This window comes from Geotrypetes seraphini, chromosome 2 (genome assembly GCF_902459505.1).
Source record: "Geotrypetes seraphini chromosome 2, aGeoSer1.1, whole genome shotgun sequence".
NCBI classification, from domain to species: domain Eukaryota; kingdom Metazoa; phylum Chordata; class Amphibia; order Gymnophiona; family Dermophiidae; genus Geotrypetes; species Geotrypetes seraphini.
Window position 1 is genome coordinate 64,560,399 of NC_047085.1, and position 18,366 is coordinate 64,578,764.

At 46.0% G+C, this 18,366-nt stretch overlaps 1 protein-coding gene across 8 annotated transcripts in view; it reads left to right on the plus strand.

Moving 5' to 3' along the window:
* Positions 1-18,366, plus strand: part of UBR5 (ubiquitin protein ligase E3 component n-recognin 5) — a 1,080,924-nt gene that overhangs the window by 576,180 nt on the left and 486,378 nt on the right. For all 8 annotated transcript variants that reach the window (XM_033933084.1, XM_033933089.1, XM_033933086.1 and 5 more), the window contains 2 exons: positions 4,376-4,471; positions 5,973-6,096. In XM_033933084.1, coding sequence (XP_033788975.1) covers positions 4,376-4,471; positions 5,973-6,096 — 220 coding nt within the window. The remainder of the gene's footprint in view (positions 1-4,375; positions 4,472-5,972; positions 6,097-18,366) is intronic.

The window sequence follows — 18,366 nt, forward strand, 5'->3', positions numbered from 1 at the left end:
ATTCCAAAGAAAGGCTCTGAAGATTAGAGACCAATCCTGGATATCAAAGCAGTCAATGCAGCACTAGAGGTGCCCCACTTCTGCATGGAGACGGTGCAGTCCATCATTCCTTCATTGGCGCCAGGGGAGTTTTCTGACCTCCCTGGATCTCATGGAGGCGAATCTTCATATCCCCATGTTTCCAACGCACAAGAAGTTTTTGTGGTTTCATGTCCTGTATCAGCACAGTCAGTTTGCAGCTCTTCCCTTCAGATTGGCGATGGCGCCCAGGACCTTCACCAAGGTGAGGGTGGTAGTGGCAGCGCATCTCCTCTATCTGGGTGTCCTGCTCCATCTGAATTTGGCTGGTCAGAGCTCCATTTGGCCGAAGGGTTCCAGGCAGTTCAGCAGGTGGTTCACTTGCTGCAGCGTCTGGGCTGGGTGATCAACCTTCGGAAGAGTCACTTGGAGCCCACCCAGGATTTGTAGTATCTGGGGGTCTGCTTTCACATGGGACAGAACAAAATGTTCCTTCACATAGCCCGTCAAGAGAAGATTCAGAAAGTCATCAGAGAACTTTTGGCCACTCAGTCCCCGATGGCCTGGCAGTATCTCCAGGCCTTAGGACTCAAGGTGGCAACAATAGATTTAGTTCCTTGGGCCAAAGCCAGAATACGTTCCCTGCAGGAGGCTCTGTTGTCCTGAAGGAATCTGCAGTGGACACATTGCTTGCCCTCCTGCCTTGGACAGCGGTGGTGCACAGCAGCATGGCGTGGTGGTTGCATCCCCCATCACTAGCCAGGGGCCTTCTACTCTGGATTTCAGATTGGGTGACTCTTGTCAGCAGACACGAGTCCCTATGGCTGAGGAGCAGTCTGTATGTCTCTTCTGGTGCAGGGCTGGTGGTCAATCAATCACCTGGAACTGAGGGCAATTCGTCTGGCCCTCTTGCATCTCCAGACCCGTCTCCATCATTGAGCTATCTGAGTGTTCTTAGACAGTGCACGGCGATGGTTTACATCAACTGGCAGGGGGGCACGAGGAGTCCCTTCTTGAGTGTGGAAGCCAGTTGCTCTTTGCTGAGTGGAAATACACCTGGTTGTGCTGTCCACAGCTCACGTGGCAGGCATAGACAATGTTCAGGCAGACTTTCTCAGTCGCCAGGCACTGGACCCATGAGAGTGGTCTCCCGGAGAGTGTTCGAGTAGATAGTGCTCCCAGAGAGTGTTCGACCTCATGGTAACCGTGGCAAACCAGAAGGCCGATAGATTTTTCAGTCATCATCAAGAGTCTGACAGCAATGGCCTGGGCACTCTGGTGCAGCCCTGGCTGCAGGAGTGTCATCTTTGCGCCTTCCCTCCCTTCCCCATGGTAGGGCATCTGTGGTGTCACATAGCAGAGCATCCGGGGCCGGTGATCTTGGTGACTCCCGATTGGCCAAAGCGACCGTGGTATTCAGACCTGGTGGGGTCGGGGGCTGCATTTGCCCTGTCATCCTCTGCTCCTCACATAGAGGCCAATCACTCTGCAGGGACCACATTGGTCTTATGGCATGGCTCTTGAGCGCACAGCCTGGGGCTATTCTGTGGTGATAGCTATGCTGCTTCCCAGCTAACGGAAGTCCACGGTGGTGGCCTACATGAAAGCTTGGCGGTGCTACCAGGCTGGGTGCACCAGACCTCAGGAGGATCCCTCTTCTCCCTCAGTTCCTCGGGTGCTGGAGTTTCTGCAGGATGGCCTGAAAAAGGGCCTTGCAGTGGCTTCCCTGAGACCTGTTGGTTTGAGGGGATCTTTTGCGGTTCATGAGGACATAATCCATTTTCTATGGGGCAGGGTTCATCTGAGGCCTCCTTTGCGCCTCCCTTGTCTGACTTGAAATCTGAATCTGGCTTGCCCGCCTTATGGGCCTCTGGAGCAGGCATCTAAGGATCTCACTATCAAAATGGTTTTCCTTGTGGCTGTTATATTGGCTTGGAGAATTTCGGAGCTCCATGCTCTTTCTTGTCAGGATCCTTTCTTGCTTATTACAGATACCGCAGTGCTCTTGCGTACGGTTCCTTCCTTTTGAAAGTGGTTTCTGTTTGTCATGTCAATCAGGAAGTTCGACTTCAGGTGTTTGTTCCTTCTGGTTCAAAGGCACAGGACTGGGTGTTGCAGTCCCTGGATGTGATCAAGCTTTTGCTGTGATATTGCTGTGAGTTTTGTGTCTCGGACCACTTGTTTGTGCTGGTGGACCTGCCCGTAAGGGCAAGCCTGCCTCTAAGGCTACCATTTTGAGATAGATTTGAGCGGCCATTTCCGCAGCTTATGTAGCAGCAGGAAAGAAGCCCCCGCCTCAGAGTGCGGGCTCATTCTACCAGAGGGGTTTCCTCCTCCTGGGCCAAGTCTTCAGTAATGTTTCCGGATGAGATTTGCAGGACTGCTACGTGGTCCTCTTTGCACACCTTCACCAAGTTTTACAGGATTGATTTGACTGCCAAGCAGGATGCCGCTTTTGGTGCCTTGGTGTTGGCAGCGAGCTTATCAGTCCCACCCTGATGTTTTCTGGACTCTCTGTTATGTCCCATTGGTCCCAGAATAAAGGGGGATTGTACAAGAACGAAAGATTTGTTTCCTACCTTTGCTAATCTTCTTTCTTGTAAATCCTTCCTTTATTCCAGGAACCCACCTGTGTATGTCTGATTCACTGATCGACTGCCTTGAAATATTGGTAAGCTGGATTTAAGTGTCGGACCAGCCTTTATAAGAGTGCCATATGATTAGATCTAGCACTAAATTTGTGGGGATCCCTGGTTTAGAGCACCCTTATGACAGTGCAGGCTGGGTCTTCCTATAGCACTGTTTTTGTCATTCAGGTTATAATGTTTCATAACCTGTTTTCTAGCTCTCATTATTTCTGTTTTGCATATGTTAGTATGAACAGAATTGATTTGTTTGGCAGGGAGTTCCCCGTTTCCCTCTCTCTCTTGTTTATTATCTTCTGTAGATGTTCCTGGCTGCTTGAAGACTGACTGGTGTCCAAGGGGTATGCTTCAGGGTATGCTAGCAGGGGAAGTCTTCAATCATCTGAAGTTTTCTACAGTGCCTAGCGGCTAAGGATGCATAAAATCCCACAGGTTCTGGAATAAAGGGAGGATTTACAAGAAAGAAGATTAGCAAAGGTAGGAACCTAATCTTTTAATGGCAATGTAACAACAGGTTTAACACCAGTCGAAAATCAATATTTCTCTCAACACACTGAACAAGCTACAAATTCAACCAGGCAACTATTTAAAATAGTGAACCATGTGCCGCAAACCTCACAACAGCTGTAGCCTTCTCAGTCACAGCTAACCTGCAAAGATTATGCAAATTCCTTGCTAACAAAATGAAAGGTCTCCACCATCTTTTCTGTTGTTGCTCCAATTCTATGGAATGCTCTGCCTGTTAACCTGAGACAGCAAGATTCTTTTCCAAAGTTTAAATAGGAACTAAAAACATTTTTTTTTAAGACATTTACAGCTATTAGGACTCAGCAGAACTTTGATTTGCAGTATATCTTTTTTTAATTTGTCCCCTCCTACCGTACTCTTCCTTTCCCCCTCCTCCCCATTTGTTTCTGTATAAAGTCTTACAATATATATAATACAGTGGAACCTTGGTTTACGAGCATAATTCGTTCCAGAAGCATGCTCGTAAACCAAAATACTCGTATATCAAAGCAAGTTTCCCCATAGGAACTAAGGGAAACTCGTTTGATTCGCTAACGCCCACCCCCAGCCCCCGAGAATCTCGGAGAGAATGGGAACCCGAAGGCCTTGAGCATGCGCAGATGCTCAAGGCCCAGCACAAAGAAGAAGGCAGATCTTCGGGCACCAGTATGTCCTGTGCGTTGGTGTCGGTGCCGGTGCCAAATGGGGGTAGGGAATGTGGGTGGGTGGGTGCCGGATCGCGAGGGGGGGGGGGGCTCGTAAATCGAGGCACACTCGGTTTCCGAGGCACCAAATTTTACGAATGTTTTGCTCGTCTTGCAAAACACTTGCAAACCGGTGCACTCGTAAACCGAGGTACCCCTGTATTTTTGTATTGCCAACTGCTTTTTAATCATTTTATTGTACATCACCTAGATTATTATTATTATTTTTTTTAGATAAGCGGTTTATGAAAACCTAATAAATGTGAAACTTAGGGCCTCTTCTATCAAACTGCGCTAGCAGTTTTTAGCGCAAAGAACCTCGCTGAATGGCCCGTGCTGCTGCCGACACTCATAGAGTTCCTGTGAGCGTTGGGAGAAGCGTGACTCTGTGCTAAAAACTACTTACGCAGTTTGATAGAAGAGACCCTTAGTGTGAATAGATGATGATTTGGAAACATACTTAAATACTAATTTATATCCCACTGTTCTGTTTACTGCAAGATGGTGACATTGATTTCATCCTGGCCCCTGCTGTGGGATCTCTTACCACAGCTGTGACTGGCACTGGCCAGGGACCCAGCACCTCAACCATACCAGGTGAGAACCTCCCATTTGTTTTGGCTGCTCAAAATAAATTTGCTATGATGATTTTATTTAAATATTACGTACTATCAAATAATAAAATTATTTTCCTCTTAAAATTTCAGCACTCTAGAATTCAGGTTAAAATCCTATCTATAATAAAGAGGAAAAGTTCATTATAGTGACTATAATTACTGAGGGCAATATTTTTAGTGAAGGTATTTATTCAAGAAGGAACACTGAAAATACTGGCATAACTTAAAATTTAAATTTGGGCATAGCTGATTTTTCCTTCAGTATTCATAAGCATCATAATAAATTTGTCCTCTATATTATAAATTGGGTTCAGACTTTTTTGGTTTTAAATAATAATTGTTAAAAAAATACCATCAGCACACCCTCCCTGACAAGAAAAGGCATAATTCCCCCTCCTTTCTCAAACATACACCACCAATTCCCCTCTCGGACCCAGAGGAAAGACCCCTGGCCTACCTTGTTTCCCTGGTGGTCTAGCAGCATGCTGGGGCAGGAACAATTTCCACTCGCTCCTACCCATGCTCTTTTGGCAACAAAAATAGCTGCCGAAACTTCCAGTAGCAGTCTCATGAGGCTATCTTGGTAGCTATTTTCGTCACCGAAAAAGCATGGGCAGGAGCAAGTGGGAATTGCTCTTGCCCCAGCGCACTGCTAGACCACTAAGGAAACAAGGTAGGCCTGTGTTATTTCCTCTGGGTCCGGGAGTGGGGTTGATTGTGTCTGTTTGGGGAGGGAGGGGGAATGCTACCTTTTTCTTGTAGGGTGCCTGCTGACGGTGGGGAAAAGTCTCCCTGTTCATTGGGGGTGGGGGGGGCTGGGCTTATGGCACTGGCAACAGAAACAGAGAAGGAACACTAGCAGGAGTGAAGGTGATAGTACTTAAGGGGGAACTCAAATATAAACCGAGACCCCTCGAAGCAATTTGGATAATTAGACATCTGGATAATCAGCGTTTGGATAATTGACGCTCTACTATATCTGGAGAGAAATCTGTATAACTTTTAGCTCTGTCTTGTGCCTGTCCCAATTTAAAATGGGTAATTTTGGCCACGTAAAGACTTATATAAGTAAGTGCTGGTAATGAAGAACACACACATGCAGCAGTCAGTGACCACTGCTGACCACATAATGTAAGTACCTTTGAATTTTGATCCCAATATGTAAGAAAGATACTTTTTCAAGAAAAATAGACTTTGATTAGGTGCTATGCATTGCAACCTATAATTGTTTATATTTCTTGAAATAATTTGGTTTTGCATGCAATAAAGCAATTTATTTAAACTAACAATTTTCTATTTTAGTTAAATTATTTGTTGTATTCTAGAGGCAGATACCTTGTTTACTTGCAGTGTTTTCTATGTATCTGATGGTATAATTCACCCTGAGTTACAACTGAAAAAGGCATGAGCTAAATCAATTTCTTCATCTTGATATATATTTTATTGATTTGACTCATAAGTGTTGTTTTATCTAATTACAGGCCCTTCATCAGAACAATCTGTAGTGGAGTCAAAGGATCGGAAGGCAAATGCTCATTTTATACTGAAATTGTTATGTGATAGTGGTGTTTTACAACCTTATCTTCGAGATCTTCTGTCAGCCAAGTAAGGGTTTAAAAAAAAATAATATAGAATCAGAATTATAAATGAACCATTTAAGGGTCATACTATTCACACAGGCTACTGTTTAGATGTGTTCCGGTACGTTCCATCTGGATTCAGTACGTGAGATGTCCACTCCTTAGCTGTGATCCAGTACTTGCAGAAATCTAGCACTTTTCTCACCTTGTGCTCCTTCTACTTGGTGAGAGAAACAGCCACCTACAGTTTTAATTTCTGCAAGCGTTCCATGCAGAAGTCTTTCTGATCTGTTCTGATAGTTCGTTTTCAGTGTCTTCGGTGCAGAAGAACCCCTTGTGGTGAACTTTTGCCAGAGAAAAAGTAGCAGTTTCTCGGAGTCGGACTGTTGCTTCACCCCTCTCAGGATCGAGGCGGATGCCTTCCTTCTGGATTGGATGAACGAGTTCCTGTATGCGTTCTCTCTGATTCTGAAGACTCTCGTCAAGCTCAAGTCTCCGCGTGCCACTATGATTCTGATTACTCCTTGGTGGCCCCAGTTCCAGGGAGCCTCTTCCTCTGCCTGTTTTTCCTTCTCTTCTTATGCAGGGTCAGGGTTCTCTGCTCCCTCCCAACCTTCAGTTTCTGCACTTAACAGCTTAGTTCCTCGAGACATGCCCTCGTTCCAGTTCTCCCAGCCTGTGCTGGATGTCCTGGAAGCGTCCCGAAAGGTCTCCACTCGCCAATGTTACCATTAGAAATGGACCCACTTTTCTTCCTGGTGTGCTACTAGGCAGCTGGAGCCACTGTCTGCCTCCTTGACGGCTGTCCTGGATTATCTGTTGCACTTGTCTGGCGCTGGGCTCAAGTCCTCTTCGGTTCGAGTCCACCTTAGTGCCATTGCTGCTTTTCATCAGCCGATTGATGGAATCCAATCTCTGTTCATCCTGTGGTTTCCCGCTTCATGAAAGGACTTTTCCACGTTCATCTGCCCCTTAAACTTCCTCTGGTGGTTTTGGATCTTAACATGGTCCTTGCTCAATTGATGAAACCCCCTTTCGAGCCACTAGCGCGGGCTCACTTAAAGTATCTTACTTGGTAAGTTGTGTTTCTTATTGCTCTCACTTCTGCCCGTTGGGTCAGTGAGCTTCAAGCATTGGTAGCGGACTCACCTTTCACTGTCTTCCATCATAACGTGGTTTTCCGTACCCATCCTAAGTTTTGCCTAAGATTGTTTCTGATTTTCACATCAACCAATCTATTGTTCTTCCTGTGTTTTTTCCTAAGCCCCATTCTCACCATGGGGAAGTGGCTCTACATTCTTTTGATTGTAAGCATGCTCTGGCCTTCTACTTGAAGCGCACCGCTCCTCACCATTTGGCTCCCCAGCTGTTCCTCTCTTTCAATCCTAATCGCTTGGGTTGCTCGGTCTCTAAGCGGACCATTTCTAACTGGTTGGCTGCTTGTATTTCTTTCTGTTATGCTCAGACTGATTTCTCCCTGCCGGGATGGTGGCGTCTGTTGCTTTCCTCCGCTCTACTCCCATTGAGGAAATCTGTAAGGCTGCCACTTGGTCCTCAGTTCATGCGTTCACCTCTCACTACTGTCTGGATGCTTTCTCCAGGCGTGAAGGTTACTTTGGCTAGTCAGTTTTGCAACAGCTATTCTCCTAAATTGCCAACTCTCCCTCCGTCCCTTTCTGGTTAACTTGGAAGTCACCCACATGTAGAGAATATGCTGCCTGCTTGTCCTGGGATAAAGCACAGTTACTTACCATAACAGGTGTTATCCAGGGACAGCAGGCAGATATTCTCGCATCCCACCCACCTCCCCGTGGTTGGCTTTTTTGCTTGCTATCTGAACTGAGGACACGCTGAGGAGACGCATGCCCTAGGCTGGGTGGGAGGGGCACGCGCGAATGCACGGGCCAATCGCAAGCCTGAAGGTTTTCAAGCAAGTCTGCTTGCAAAAACGTCCGCTAGGGGGCTCCGTCAGTGACGTCACCCACATGTAGAGAATATCTGCCTGCTGTCCCTGGATAACACCTGTTAGGGTAAGTAACTGTGCTATATAGACAGCAGATATAAATTCAGACACATTTTGATCACTAAATTTAAAATAAAATCATTTTTCCTAACTTGTCTGGTGATTTCACGAGTCTCTGGTTGCACTTTCTTCTTCTGACTGGGCATCCAATCTTTCTTCCCTTCTTTCAGCCTCTATGCTTCTTATCCTCCAGACCTCATTCCCTCCCCCGACTTTTTCTTCCTCTCTCCCTGCCCTTTCTTTCTTTCTCTTCATGCCCCCTTTCTTTTTTTCTGTGTCTCTTTTTTTCCTTCTGTCTCCTTGCCTGCCCTCTTTCTTTCTTTCTCCTTGCACTCCCCCAAGCCACTGCCAATGCCGCTGTCATCGGATAACAGGCCCCAAAGCCGCTGCCCCAAGCTCTCCCTCCTCTCCTGCTTTGGGCCGACCAGTATTCCTTTCCCCGACGTCAATTCTGCCGTCGGAGAGGAAGGCTGATCGGCCCAAGATCGTGATGACCTATTGGGAGAAATGCTGCCGGGTCCTGCCTTCGCGGAAACAGAAAGTAGGCAATACCTGACAGCAAGAAGAGCAAATTGTAAGCTTCATTGACCTGTCTCCCACCTTAGCCTGTAGCGAACGCATGCTTCGGGGCTCTGACATGTGCGTGCCGGCTTACCTTCTCTTCCCCCTCCCCCCCCGGACATAACTTCCGGTTTCGGAGAGAAGGGAAGGGAAGCCGGTACGCACACATTAGAGCCCCAGAGCATAAGTTCACATCGGGCTAAGGTGTGAAATCTGCAATTCGTTTTTTTTTTTGTTTTTTTTAATGTTGAGCAGCGGCGGCAGTAGCAGAATTTAGCCGAGCGGTCATCTAAATTACCCGGGCAGACCGCCCGGCTAAAAGGCCCTAGGGAGAACACTGTCATCGTTTTATTAAAATCACATTGGTTTCAGGCTCTGTTTTCTTAACTTACTTGCCAAGGTCTATTGATCATTCGACATTTCTTATTCTTCATGCTTCATCTTCTATCTCTGTGTATGTATTGTTCCCCATATTCAGCATCTCCATTTTCCATGTCTCCTGTACGTCCCTTTATCCCAGGACAAGCAGGCAGCATATTCTCAACATATGGGTGACGTCATCCATGGAGCCCTGATGCGGACAGCCTTGCAAGCAGACTTGCTTGAAGAACTTCAGAAGTTTGCGACTGCTGCACTGCGCATGCGCAAGTATTTTTCCTCCCGACGTAGGGCACACGTTTCCTCAGTTCTAAGTTTTATGCAGAGCCGAGAAGCCCTTGTTTCAAGGCTCTGCGTGAGAGTTAGTTCTAAACTCGTGCCTTCTCACCGCGGTTCGTGTATTTTCTTTACAGGGTCGCTGTGTTATTTGCATGTTTGATTTTTTTTTAAAGTTTTGTTTGTTTTTTCCGATCGTGTCACGGCGAGGCTTACTCCGCGGCCTCAGCCGGCAGGCTTCAATTTCACCGCAACAATGTTTCTTTCCATGTCCCTGCTGGTCACAGGGTTCAAGAAGTGTAGCCGTTGTCAATGCGCGATCTCCATCACTGACTCACATAAGTGGTGTGCACAGTGTTTAGGACCTGATCATCGTCCGGAGTCGTGAGTCTGCTGTGCTACACTTCAAAATTAAGCCTTTAAATGTCGTTGAAAAAATATTCAAGGGAATGGATCTGCCTTGACCCCGATTCCGCCCCCGACCTCGACTCCATCAAAGTCTTTTACGGGACCAAAACCTTCAACCTCGATATCACTCAAACCTTCCTCGATGGGGAAGTCTTCGTCTTCGGGGAAATCAGCTAAATCTTCTCCCAAGATACCGTTATCCTCAGTGTCTCCATCAGGTAAGATAGCTAAGCCAACCCCTCCAGACATGCTACCCTGAGAACCGGTGGGTCCGAGGCTACCCAGTAAACGTATCTCAGAATTGAGGCAACACTCTTTCTCGATGTCTTCCTTGGAATCCATAGTCATACCAATTGTACCAGATCCAGTGGTCTCGATGCCACCTTTGCAGAATATTTTTTTAACTATTCTGCATCAGGAGTTTGGTAACATGCTTGCCAAATCGACTCCTGCCTCGAATATGCTTCCTGCAGTCCAGCCTGAGCACTCAGCAGTAATAAAAGGAGTTGAGTCCTTGAGAATGTCTCAAGCTCAATCTATACACTCTATGTAAGGAGTTGAGTCCTTGAGAGTGCCTCAAGATCATTCTACACACACTAAACAAGGAGTTGAGTCCTTAAGAGTGCCTCAAGATACCTCTACACAAGGAGCTGAGTTCTTTTCAGGGTCTCAACGTCGTTCTCTGACTTCCAGTCCTACCTCTTCACATAAGCCGTTGCCCTTTTCGAGGCACAGGACGAGGACTCTTCGACATTCATCTTTGAGGCTGGATCCGACTCAGTCACAGGACCGTGGTTCGAGCCCACATCATTTATCTAGGCATTCATCGAGGCCCAGGTCATCTTCTCGAGACAGGTCTCATTTATCGAGGCATTGAGACTCTTCGAGACTACCAACTCCTTTGTCGAGGAGATCTGTTGCAGAGTCTCACCATTCTCATCAGTCAAGTTCTTCTGCAAAGTTTTCTTCACATTCCAGAAGTGGGCGTTCATCTTCAACTTTGCCTATGGATTCAGATTGCATATATCAATACTCCAGAGAGGCTTCACCTTCGTTCTCTGCTGTGAAAGGTACCTCGAGGGGCTCTTATTCCCCTTTCTCCTCAACGAGGTTATACCTCTTCAGATCTGGTATCCTTTACAAAATTTCTATGCCAAATGAGTAAGCATCTTAACATCACTTTGGAATTTGACTCAAAATACACTAAGGAGTATTTGGAAGAACTGGGTATGTCTCATCCTCCTAGGGATTCTCTCAAATTACCCATGAATGGCATTCTTTCTCTAACTTTAAAAAGAAATCTTGATACTCCATAATCTGTTCCTGCTGTGTCAGCAAAGATGGAATCTCGATATAAGATGGTCCATTGTAAGGGATTTGAGAAGTCCCATTTATCCCATCAATCTCTTCTCGTGGAGTCTTCTTTAAAAAGAACCAATCCTTCCAAAGTTTATGCCACCGTCCCTCCTTGCCGAGAGGGCAGGACCATGGACAAGTTTGGTCGTCGGTTATATTAAATTTCGATGATGACAATTCTGACGTCGGAAAGGACGTTCTGGGCCAGCCAATCCATTATTTTTCGGCCTAGCATCATCTCCCAGAGTTTTCACCAAGTGCCTGGTTGTAGTAGCAGCATTTCTGCGCAGCCATGGTCTTCAGGTTTTCCAATACCTGGACGACAGGCTCATCAAAGATTCAACATCTCAGGGGGTTATTGTTGCGACCCAATGGACTATTTGGTTCCTCCAGGGTGTGGGGTTTGAAATAAACTTTCCAAAATCCCAGCTACAGCCCTCTCAGACTCTACAGTTCATTGGAGCTGTACTGGACAATGTGCTACTCAGAGCATTTCTTCCTCTACAATGTCAGGATGCTCTCTTTCAGCTTTGTCAACAAGTGTCATCACTCACTTTACTCTCAGCGAGACACATGATGGTTCTGGTAGGTCAAATGGCCTCTACAGTTCACGTGACTCCTTTTGCCAGACTTCACCTCAGAATTCCTCAGTGGACCCTGGCATCTCAGTGGGCACAGGCTTTCGACCCACTCTCTCAGCACATTACAGTGACTCCTTCGTTGAGACAGTCTCTTCACTAGTGGATGCTCTCTTCCAATCTCTCCAGAGGTTTGCTGTTTCAAATGCCCCCTCATCAGAAGGTCCTCATCCCGAAGGTCTCCATACTCAAGGGCATTGGTCCAGCACAGATTGTTGGTGTCACATAAATCTATTGGAACTCAGAGCGATCATCAATGCTCTCAAAGCTTTTCAAATCCCAAAGTGCACAAGAATTAATATGAAAAAGTATAGGACTTTCATTAGTCACCAAAACAAATGAGTTCAAATCAAATTAAACTCTAAAATCACATCGCGTTCCTCAGTATGCCACCCGTGATTAACGAATGGTAGCTGTCCTCATAGGAACCTTATCGTGTGTGATTTTATCTTTAAATATATTTTTTGCTTTTTTACTTTTTATTTTTGTCAATAAGTTATAAAGTTTTATAAAATGCTTGTGCCTAATAATTTTAGCAACAATAGCATATAGTAGCAATTACTTAGCTTATATTCCGGTTCCCTTCCGGTTCATTAACTATGGATTTAGTCTTCAGCTAATACATAATATGGCTCTGCGTTCTCCTTCCCCGACCCTGATGAAGTAATGAAACGCGTCGGTGGGGAATGAACCAGACCCAGTCTTTAAAATATAAGCTAAGTAATTGCTACTATATGCTATTGTTGCTAAAATTATTAGGCACAAGCATTTTATAAAACTTTATAACTTATTGACAAAAATAAAAAGTAAAAAAGCAAAAAATATATTTAAAGATAAAATCACACACGATAAGGTTCCTATGAGGACAGCTACCATTCGTTAATCACGGGTGGCATACTGAGGAACGCGATGTGATTTTAGAGTTTAATTTGATTTGAACTCATTTGTTTTGGTGACTAATGAAAGTCCTATACTTTCTCAAAGCTTTTCAGCATCTTCTTCACGATCAAGTAGTCCTCATTCGTACAGACAATCAAGTTGCCATGTCCTATGTCAACAAGCAGGGAGGAACAGGATCTCTTCTCTTTTGCCAGGAGGCTCAGAAGGTTTGGAATTGGGCAATTCATCGCAACATCTTTCTGAAAGCCATCTACATCCAAGGGGAGAAAAACTGTCTTGCGGACAAATTGAGTCATCTTCTACAGCCTCATGAATGGACCCTCAATTCTCTCTATCACATTTTTTCTCAGTGGGGAACCCCTCAGATCGATCTCTTTGCATCTCCCCACAACAACAAACTGCCTCAGTTTTGTTCCAGGATATACTCTCCTCATCGCCTCGAGGCAGATGCTTTTCTTCTGGAATGGACAAGTAGATTCCTATATGCGTTTCCTCCATTTCCTCTCATTCTCAAGACACTCATCAAATTCAGACACTAACATGCCACCATGATTCTGATAGCTCCTTGGTGGCCCAGACACCCTTGGTTCTCCCTTCTACTTCAACTCAGCAGCAGGGAGCCACTACTTTTACCAGTTTTTCCGTCTCTGCTTAGACAGAGTCAGGGTTCTCTACTTCATCCCAACCTGCAATTTCTGCACCTGACAGTTTGGAACCTTTCAACTTAACTGCCAATCTATAGTTCTCTCAATCTGTCAAGGCCATTTTAAAGGCTTCCAGGAAGCCTACCACTAGGCAATGTTACAACCAGAAATGGACTAGGTTTTCTACTTGGTGCGCTCTTCATCACAAAGATCCTCAATCTACCTCCTTGTCATCAGTTTTGGGTCCACTGAGGGATTACCTGTTTAATTTATCTCAATCAGGCCTCAAATCAACATCCATTTGAGTCCATCTCAGTGCAATTGCAGCTTTTCATCAGCCACTAGAAGGGAAATTACTATCTGCTCATCCTGTGGTTTCCAGATTTATGAAAGGACTTTTCAATGTCAAACCTCCTCTCAAACCGCCTCCATTTGAACCAATGTCTTTGGCTCATCTCAAATATCTCACTTGGAAAGTGGTCTTCCTCATTACTCTCACGTCTGGTTGCAGAGTCATTGAGTTATAAGGTTTAGTATTCCATCATGACAAAGTGGTCTTCCGTACTCATCCTAAATTTTTACCTAAAGTGGTTTCTGAATTTCAACTCAATCAATCCATTGTTCTTCCAGTGTTTTTTCCAAATCCTCATTCCCATCCTGGAGAAACAGCTCTTCATAATCTGTACTGTAAGCATGCTTTGGCTTTCTACTTGAAAAAGGACTAAGACACAGATATCTTCTCCTCATCTTTTTGTCTCCTTTGATCCAAAGAAGTTGGGACATCCAGTTTCCAAGAGAACCATCTCCAACTGGTTGGCTGCTTGCATCTCTTTTTGCTATGCTCAGGCTGGACTTCATCTAGAGGGTTGAATTGCAGCCCATAAAGTTAATGCTGTGGCAGCATATGTAGCTTTCCTTAGATCTACTCCTATTGAGGAAATCTGCAAAGCTGCCACTTGGTCCTCGGTTCATATCTTCCCCTCTCATCATTGTTGGGATTCTTTTTCCAGACAGGATGGTCACTTTGGCCAGGCAATATTACAAAATTTATTCTCCTGAATTGCCAACACTCCCACCATCCCATTCTGGTTAGTTTGGAGAATATGCTGCCTGCTTGTCCTGGAATAAAGCACAGTTACTTACCGTAATAGGTGTTATCCAGGGACAGCAGGCAGATATTCTCACAACCCACCCACCTCCCCTGATTAGCTTCTTAGCTAGCTATCTGAACTGAGGTTATGCGGGCCTACGTCGGGCAGGAAGGCACTTGCGCATGCGCGGTGTGACAGTCGCAAACTTTCTAAAGTTCTTCAAGCATGTCTGCTTAGGAGGCTGTCCGCATCGGGGCTCCATGGATGATGTTACCCATATGTTGAGAATATCTGCCTGGTGTCCCTGGATAACACCTGTTATGGTAAGTAACTGTGCTTTCTAGTATTTCCCCTGTGCCCATCTTCCTACTCACATTATCACATTGTATGATCCCCTCCTCCTATGTTCAGTATCATTCCTCTATATCCCTATGCCCCCCCCTAAGTCCAGCATCTTCCTTCTGTGTTCTTATTTTCCCCCATGTATAGCCGTTTTTCCTCTGTGTCCATATAACCTCCCATATCTGGCTTTGCTCCTCTATGTCAATATACCACTCCCATCAGCCTTCCCTTCCATCTATGCCCACCATCTCCCCTCTTTTTGTATATCTCCCTGAATCCAGCATCTCCCCTCTCTTGCTCCCTTACACCAATGTGTCTCTCACCCTGTATCTTTCTTTCCTCCCTCTGCTGTGTTCAATATTTCATTCATTCTTCCTTCATCCCATTGGTTCAGGTTCTCTCTTTATTTTTCCTTTTCTCTCCTCCTTTTTCCATTCCCTCCAGCCCCCTTCTCCTCCAGCATCCAGTTGTGGGTGTGACACCTCTCCCTTCCCTCCTGCTCCAGTCCCCCCACAACATAGACCCAGCAGCTGTCTCCCTTCCCCCCCATTTTCTAGACCTGATCCAGCACCCGTCTCCCTTCCCTTCAACTCTAGCTTGAGTCAGCCAGTTAGCACCCCCCTCCTTCCCGATCACATGTCTAGTAGCTCCAGCAATCATGGCTTAAAAACAGAAAATAACTTGAGACTTCTTTACCGGATTAGCCCCTTTGCACTTCCTACCCCAGGCCTACCAGTGCCTTTGAAGCTTCAGCGACCGAAGAAACACCTTCGCAGACTTGCTCCATGTCCTTTCTTCAGCCAAGTCCCTCCTTCCGATGTAACTTCAGGTTTCGCATTGGAAGGAGGAACTCGGGAGGGATTGCACATCCAGATCTCACTGCTTTGATCACAGAACAGTGGGAGACTCCAGAGAGTTCTTTCAAATTGACTAAGGCTATGTCTAAGCTTTATCCTATGGCATTGGAATTTCAACAGCTATTTGTACAACCAAAGATGGATTCAGTAGTAGCTCAGGTTACCAAGCGCACAGCCCTGCCAAATGAAGGAAGAGTGATGCTTAAAAGTTCCTAGGATTGCATGGTGGACATGGTCTTAAAGAAGCTTTTTAACATGGCTTTTTCAGGCATTAAGACTACAGCTGCTGCCTCATTTGCAGAATATGCCTGTCACATGAGATTACGCCGTGTACCATCGGCGGAGGATGATACCTGCCACCAGCTGGTGCTGGAGTTCATGGACTATGTAATGGATGCTTTGTATGACCTCATAAGGGTTCTTGGTAAAGTGTCGGCTTGTGCAGTGATGGCTTGCAGGATTTTTTGGATCTGTTACTGGGATGGAGATTCGGCCTCTAAAGTGACACTGAGCAGACTCCCCTTCAAAGAACAAGTGCTTTTCGGCAAGGGGCTGGATGATCTCATGGCTAGCATGGCAGACTGCCTCCTAAGTCTCTCCTGGATGGTAGGCCTTACCGTCCCACTGGGGGAAGTCACAGTAATTTTCATCCCTCACACAGGTTCCACCAGAATTCCACAGACTCATCGCCCTGATATCTTCCCAAGTGTACAGACAAATCTGTGGCAACCTTAAATTCCAGCAGACTTTGGGTTCTTGCACCAGTCTGTCTTCCAAAATGTCCCAATGACGCCAGGACTTCAGCCACAACTCCTCGCATTGGAGGCCAGTTGTTGGCATTTCGCCAAGAATGGGAACGGATCTCCTTGGACCAGTGGGTACTGGATGTCATATGGGAGGGACACAAGGTAGACTTCTTTCATCTTCCTCTGGACCAGAAAAGGCATCAAAGGTCCAAGTGACACTGCAGTGACTCTTGGACATTCTAGCTGAAAGCAAATTGGGCTCTGGGAGATACGCCTTAAACTTCATCATGCCAAAGAAAGACTCAGGACTGGAGACCCATTCTGGATCTCAAGGTGGTAAATACCTTTCTGAAAATTCCATGCTTTCAAATGGAAACAGTACGATCGGTAATTGGAGCAGTGACTCCGGTGGAATTTCTAGCATCTATGGACCTGTCAGAAGCTTATGTTCATATTCCCAGGGCACTAAAGTTTCTGAGATTTCATGTTCTCCAGCAATATTTCCAGTTTGCAACCCTTCCCTTTGGCTGGTGATAGCCCCCCATATTTTCACCAATGTGATTGTAGAAAGAAGGTCCAAGTTCATCCCCATCTGCATGACTGGCTGATCAGGGCCTCATTCTAACTGGAGTGTGAGCAGGCAGTGGAAACAGTGGTGTCTCTACTGCAATGCCTGGGCTGGATTGTCATTTCATGAAGAGCCAGCTAATGCCATCTCAGACATTGGAATATCTGGGAGTTCAGTTTAACATGGTATAAGGTCGTATTTTCTTCCCAAGCCATGCAGACAGAAGCTCCAGAAACAGATACTGGGTCTCTTAGCGTTTCTGAACCCTACTGCCTGGCATTACTTCAAGTATTAGGGTCAATGGCAATCTCCCTAAAGGTTGTTCCCTTGGCCAGGGAGCACATGTGGTCTCTACAGGAGTCCCTCCTGTCTTTGTGATCCCTTCAGCATCATCCCCTTCAGATGCCAATCCCATGGACAGAACCAGAATGGAATCTCCTGCACTGGTGGATTCAGGGAGGCGCCCTAATGAAGGGTATGCCCCTTCGAATCATGGATTTGAGTACTCTCATGACTGACACTTGTCTTTCTGGCTGGGGAGCTCATTGCGGAGACTGCTCCATCCTTGGCTGGTGGACTCCCCAACATAAGCATTGGTCAATTAACTGTCTAGACTGGCATTGAGAGCTCTCCAAAACACCTTGGAAGGACATGCGGTAAGGGTGCTTTCTGACTATGCCACTGCTATGGTGTTTGTGAATCAGCAGGAGGCCACCAGAATTGTTCACTTGAGTCGGAAGGCATGGATGCTATTCTAGTACGTGGAAGTGCACTTTCAAGCTCTCTCTGTGGCTCATGTGGCCAGAGTGGAAAATGTGCAAGCAGACTTTCTCAGTCGCCGAGCCCTGGACCTAGAAGAGTGGTCTCTCTCGTAGAGGATGTTTTGTCTTATTGTGTGACGTTGGGGCAGAACAAAAGATAGACTTGATGGATTCAACCAAGAACTTGAAAGTCAAGTGCTTCTGAAGCTTAGGTCTGGACATATTGGTTTAGCCCTGGCAGACTCGGGAACTCTTGTACGTCTTCTCACCTTGGCCCATGGTTGGTCGAGTCATCTGCAGGATCATGACTCATCTGGGCCTAGTGATGCTGGTGGCCCTAAACTGACCTCACCATCCATGGTATGTGAATCTCATCCATCTTCATTAGGACAAGAGCCTCAAGCTCCCTCTTCATTACAACCTTATCAGTCAGGAACCAGTTCTTATGGAGAATCTCTAGCACTTTGGTCTTATGGCTGGGTTATTGAGCACAAGGCCTTGATTAAAAAGGGCTACTCTGATATAGTCCTTGTCACTCTTTTGAGGTCCAAAAAGCCCTCTACTAAAGCGGCTAACGCCAAGGCTTAGAAAGCTTTTCAGCAGTGATGTGCCAGAGACCTGGTGGAGCCGTTGTGTGCTCACATTCCAGTGGTTTTAGCCTTTCTGCAGGTCGGTCTAAAAATGGGCCTGTCGGTGGTTTCTCTCAAGAACAGGTGGCAGAACTTTCCTATTTCAGAGCTTTTCAG